Source organism: Trematomus bernacchii, unplaced genomic scaffold, assembly GCF_902827165.1.
Source record: "Trematomus bernacchii unplaced genomic scaffold, fTreBer1.1, whole genome shotgun sequence".
Classification (NCBI taxonomy): domain Eukaryota; kingdom Metazoa; phylum Chordata; class Actinopteri; order Perciformes; family Nototheniidae; genus Trematomus; species Trematomus bernacchii.
The window spans coordinates 68,760-73,880 of record NW_022987865.1 but is presented as its reverse complement, the minus strand read 5'-3'; the positions used below and the strand labels follow the sequence as shown (position 1 = coordinate 73,880).

General features: G+C 51.0%; 1 protein-coding gene across 1 annotated transcript; it reads left to right on the top strand.

The window, feature by feature from the left end:
- Positions 1–161: 161 nt before the first annotated feature.
- Positions 162–1,925, top strand: irf5 (interferon regulatory factor 5; the record flags this gene model as incomplete). The annotated part of the gene is given in 4 exon segments (XM_034113538.1): positions 162–356; positions 472–861; positions 937–1,055; positions 1,207–1,925. Coding segments are annotated over 4 exon segments (893 nt in total), but the record flags the coding sequence as incomplete, so codon positions are not given.
- Between the last annotated feature and the right edge of the window lie 3,196 nt (positions 1,926–5,121).

Sequence of the window (5,121 nt, the reverse complement as noted above, 5' to 3'; positions counted from 1 at the left end):
TCATCAGGAACCAGAACCCTGAGGTTCAACAGGAACCAGAACCCTGAGGTTCATCAGGAACCAGAACCCTGAGGTTTTCCTGGATCTGGTTGCTGATCAGACTCATTGTGTTTATATCTAAATGGTAAAGCACTCTGATCCTGATCCCAATGTCTCCCCAGACCCCCGGATCAGCGACCCCCCCTCGTTTGGAACGGTGGTCCCCATGAGTTCGGACCTACAGGACCTCCAGGACCGGGGGGGGCTCTGTAACGGCCTGCAGGACCTGAACCCCCCCCCTGCCCCCATGATGGAGGCCAGCAGCATGGGCCAGAACCACCAAACCTGCAAATACGACCTGCTGAGCAGCGTCCCATGTGAGTCCTGGGAGGGGGGTCTGAGGTCCAGAACCTGGTCTTGTTTGTGTGATCCTGCAGTGACAGACCTGGATCTTAAAGTCCAGAACCTGGTCTTGTTTGTGTGTTCTTGCAGTGACAGACCTGGATCTGAAGGTCCAGTACCGGGGCCGGACGGCGGCCTCCCTGCTGGTCTCCAACCCTCAGGGCTGCCGGCTGTATGCGGGTCACCTGGAGCCCAGTCCGGACCAGGTGGAGCTGTTCGGGCCTGTCACCCTGCAGCAGGTCCAGTTCCCCGGGACCTCCGAGATCCAGAACCAGAAGCAGAAGTTTTACACCGACGCCCTCCTGGACGTCATGGACCGAGGCCTGATCCTGGAGCTCTGGGAGCAGGACCTCTACGCAGTCCGGCTCTGCCAGTGCAAGGTGTTCTGGTCCGTGCCCGGGACCTCCGAACCCGGACCCCCCAACCCTCTGGAGCGCGAGAAGAAGGTCCGGGTCTTCAGCCTCAATGACTTCTTGCAAGGTAGGTTGAAGAACCCCTGAACCGGTCCAGAACTCTACCCCCTTCAGCTGGTCTTAAACCTGTTTCTGTACCCAGGCCTGATCCTGTTCCAGAGGGGCGAAACTCCGAACCCGCCCCCCTTTGAGGTTTACTTCTGCTTCGGTGAGGACTGGCCCGACAAGAAACCCAAAGAGAAGAAACTGATCATCGTCCAGGTCTGTTCCTCTTCCTTTGGGGGGCCCTTCAGTCCCACATAGTGACTGAGACCTCTTTAACATGCTTCTGGTCCTGGTCTTCAGGTGGTCCCTGTGGTGGCCCGGATCCTCACTGAGACCTCTTTAACATGCTTCTGGTCCTGGTCCTCAGGTGGTCCCCGTGGTGGCCCGGATCCTCACGGAGATGTTCTCTGGGGAACTCAGCTGGTCTACAGACAGCATCCGGCTCCAGATCTCCAACCCAGACGTGAAGGACCGGACTGTGGAGCAGTTCAAGGAGCTGCAGAGGCTCCTGCAGAGCCAGCACATCCAGGGGCCCTGGACCCCCAACGTGCCCTAGACCTGGACCCCCAACGTGCCCTAGACCTGGACCCCCAACGTGCCCTAGACCTGGACCCCCAACCTGCCCTAGACCTGGACCCCTGCCCTCTCCTGGACCCCTGCCCTCTCCTGAACCCTCTCCTGAACCAGGACCCCTGCCCTGCCCGGGGCGTCGGATTATTTCAAAGACTTTGATGTCTGTAAAAGATAAAGAGTTACATCTGATGCACCACACTGTAAAAGATAAAGAGTTACATCTGATGCACCACACTGTAAAAGATAAAGAGTTACATCTGATGCACCACACAGTAAAAGATAAAGAGTTACATCTGATGCACCACACTGTAAAAGATAAAGACTTACATCTGATGCACCACACTGTAAAAGATAAAGAGTTACATCTGATGCACCACACTGTAAAAGATACAGAGTTACATCTGATGTACCACACTGTAAAAGATAAAGAGTTACATCTGATGCACCACACTGTAAAAGATAAAGAGTTACATCTGATGCACCACACTGTAAAAGATAAAGAGTTACATCTGATGCACCACACTGTAAAGATTAAAGAGTTACATCTGATGTACCACACTGTAAAAGATATAGAGTTACATCTGATGCACCACACTGTAAAAGATAAAGAGTTACATCTGATGCACCACACTGTAAAAGATAAAGAGTTACATCTGATGCACCACACTGTAAAAGATACAGAGTTACATCTGATGCACCACACAGTAAAAGATAAAGAGTTACATCTGATGCACCACACTGTAAAAGATAAAGAGTTACATCTGATGCACCACACTGTAAAAGATAAAGAGTTACATCTGATGCACCACACTGTAAAAGATAAAGAGTTACATCTGATGCACCACACAGTAAAAGATAGAGTTACATCTGATGCACCACACTGTAAAAGATATAGAGTTACATCTGATGCACCACACTGTAAAAGATAAAGAGTTACATCTGATGCACCACACTGTAAAAGATATAGAGTTACATCTGATGTACCACACTGTAAAAGATACAGAGTTACATCTGATGCACCACACTGTAAAAGATAAAGAGTTACATCTGATGCACCACACTGTAAAAGATACAGAGTTACATCTGATGCACCACACTGTAAAAGATACAGAGTTACATCTGATGTACCACACTGTAAAAGATAAAGAGTTACATCTGATGCACCACACTGTAAAAGATAAAGAGTTACATCTGATGCACCACACTGTAAAATATAAAGAGTTACATCTGATGTACCACACTGTAAAAGCTACAGAGCTCAGATAGCAGCAAGATATGGTATTTCTGAGTTGGACCCTGAAGGCAGCATCTCCCTGGTTCTGTGTTGGTCCCTGAAGGCAGCATCTGCCTCCCAAGAAGAGCTCGCCTCTCTGCCTTATTTTACAAAGTGGGTTATAGAACCGGAAGTTTGTTGCTTCCCCCTGGGAGACAACAGAGAGTCACCCCTGTGTCCCCGACTGCGGTCTGGGAGCCGACAGGAAAGTTCAATAATAGTATAAGCATGTATATAATGTGTTATATCAGGGGTTTTCAAAGTGTGGGAAGGTGAGCCTCCCCTCAGAGAACATAAGAATAGCCGCGCCCCCCCTCCCAATTATTATTGCTATTATTATTATTGTTGTTGTTGCTATAATGCGGGGGTATTCAATTGCATTTCAAAGAGGTCCAGTAAGAGAAAATGTCATTAAATGCTCTGTTTTCGCTGTCTACCGTCCGCCATTTGAAATGACTGTTTGTCTCCTCTTGTCTCTGTGTGTTTGAATCTATCGTGCTGACTCACTTACTGCACCGATGTGATTGGCTGAGTAGCGTCACCTCCTTAAAACATTAAACAATAACTTTTTAAAACCTTTTTATCTTTATGTTTTAAACATATTGTATAAAACTCCCCCACTACTTGGACTATTCCTTGCACCCCTCTGGAATAAGCCCGAATGGTCTCAACCATATTGCATCAGTAACGTGTTGCTATAACAAGATCGCAAGGACACTGGTAGCGATCGGACAATTGAGTGTTGTTCAGTTTGTGTGTTGAGGAACATGCGTGTGCGTGCATGAAAATATACCACACACCCAATTACAAAAGCATGTTCAATTCACTTCCCTGGAAGTTGTTAAAGTTGGAACAGCCTGTGGACAGCCTGTGGACAGCCTGTGGACAGCCTGAGGACAGCCTGAGGACAGCCTGAGGACAGCCTGAGGACAGCCTGAGGACAGCCTGAGGACAGCCTGTGGACAGCCTGAGGACAGCCTGAGGACAGCCTGAGGACAGCCTGTGGACAGCCTGAGGACAGCCTGTGGACAGCCTGAGGACAGCCTGAGGACAGCCTGAGGACAGCCTGAGGACAGCCTGAGGACAGCCTGAGGACAGCCTGAGGACAGCCTGTGGACAGCCTGAGGACAGCCTGAGGACAGCCTGTGGACAGCCTGAGGACAGCCTGAGGACAGCCTGTGGACAGCCTGAGGACAGCCTGAGGACAGCCTGTGGACAGCCTGAGGACAGCCTGAGGACAGCCTGAGGACAGCCTGTGGACAGCCTGAGGACAGCCTGTAGGACAGCCTGAGGACAGCCTGAGGACAGCCTGAGGACAGCCTGTGGACAGCCTGAGGACAGCCTGTGGACAGCCTGTGGACAGCCTGAGGACAGCCTGTGGACAGCCTGAGGACAGCCTGAGGACAGCCTGTGGACAGCCTGAGGACAGCCTGTGGACAGCCTGAGGACAGCCTGTGGACAGCCTGTGGACAGCCTGAGGACAGCCTGAGGACAGCCTGTGGACAGCCTGAGGACAGCCTGTGGACAGCCTGAGGACAGCCTGTGGACAGCCTGAGGACAGCCTGTGGACAGCCTGAGGACAGCCTGTGGACAGCCTGAGGACAGCCTGTGGACAGCCGTTCTTCCTCGCATGTCAGTCGCCGACACCTTCTTACAGAGGACAGGCAAATCTAGCTGCAGAACGACCCGTATATTTTCGCACGCCGTGTTCTCAACACATATTTTCTTAACATTTTCAACATCGTGGATACATCCTTATATGCTCCCGGCAACACACTGAACGTCAACTTTGCCTCCTTATTACACTCACCCCTACTTTAGTGGGAACAATGAGTCTGCGTCTTTGATGCACACAGGAATAAACGCAGATCATCCTCTGGCTGCAGCCTTCACCGGCACTGGCTTTGATCAGAGTCAATGCGGAAAACCCGCACTCACACAGGTAGGTGGAGGTGAAGGGAATGAGCACTCTCACAGGTAGGTGGAGGTGAAGGGAATGAGCACTCTCACAGGTAGGTGGAGGTGAAGGGAATGAGCACTCTCACAGCCTTGTAGGCGAGCTGGGGGAACTCGGTCTCCACAGAGAGCCAAAAGTGTGCAAGTGTCACTTTACTCGTCTTTTTCTCGTTCTTCTTTTTCTCACTCTGCGCCTCCCCTGAAGCTCTCTGGCGCCCCCCAGGGGAGGCGCGCCTCACACTTTGAATTATTATTAAAAGCATGTATTATATTATGATGTTTCCAGGTGCAGTGTCGCCTCCCGGCCGCCAGGGGGCCCCGGGTCTCTCTCTCTCTCTCTCTCTCTCTCTCTCTCTCTCTCTCTCTCTCTCTCTCTCTCTCTCTCTCTCTCTCTCTCTCTCTCTCTCTCTCTCGATCTCTCTCTCTCTCTCTCTCTCTCTCTCTCTCTCTCTCTCTCTCTCTCTCTCTCTCTCTCTCTCT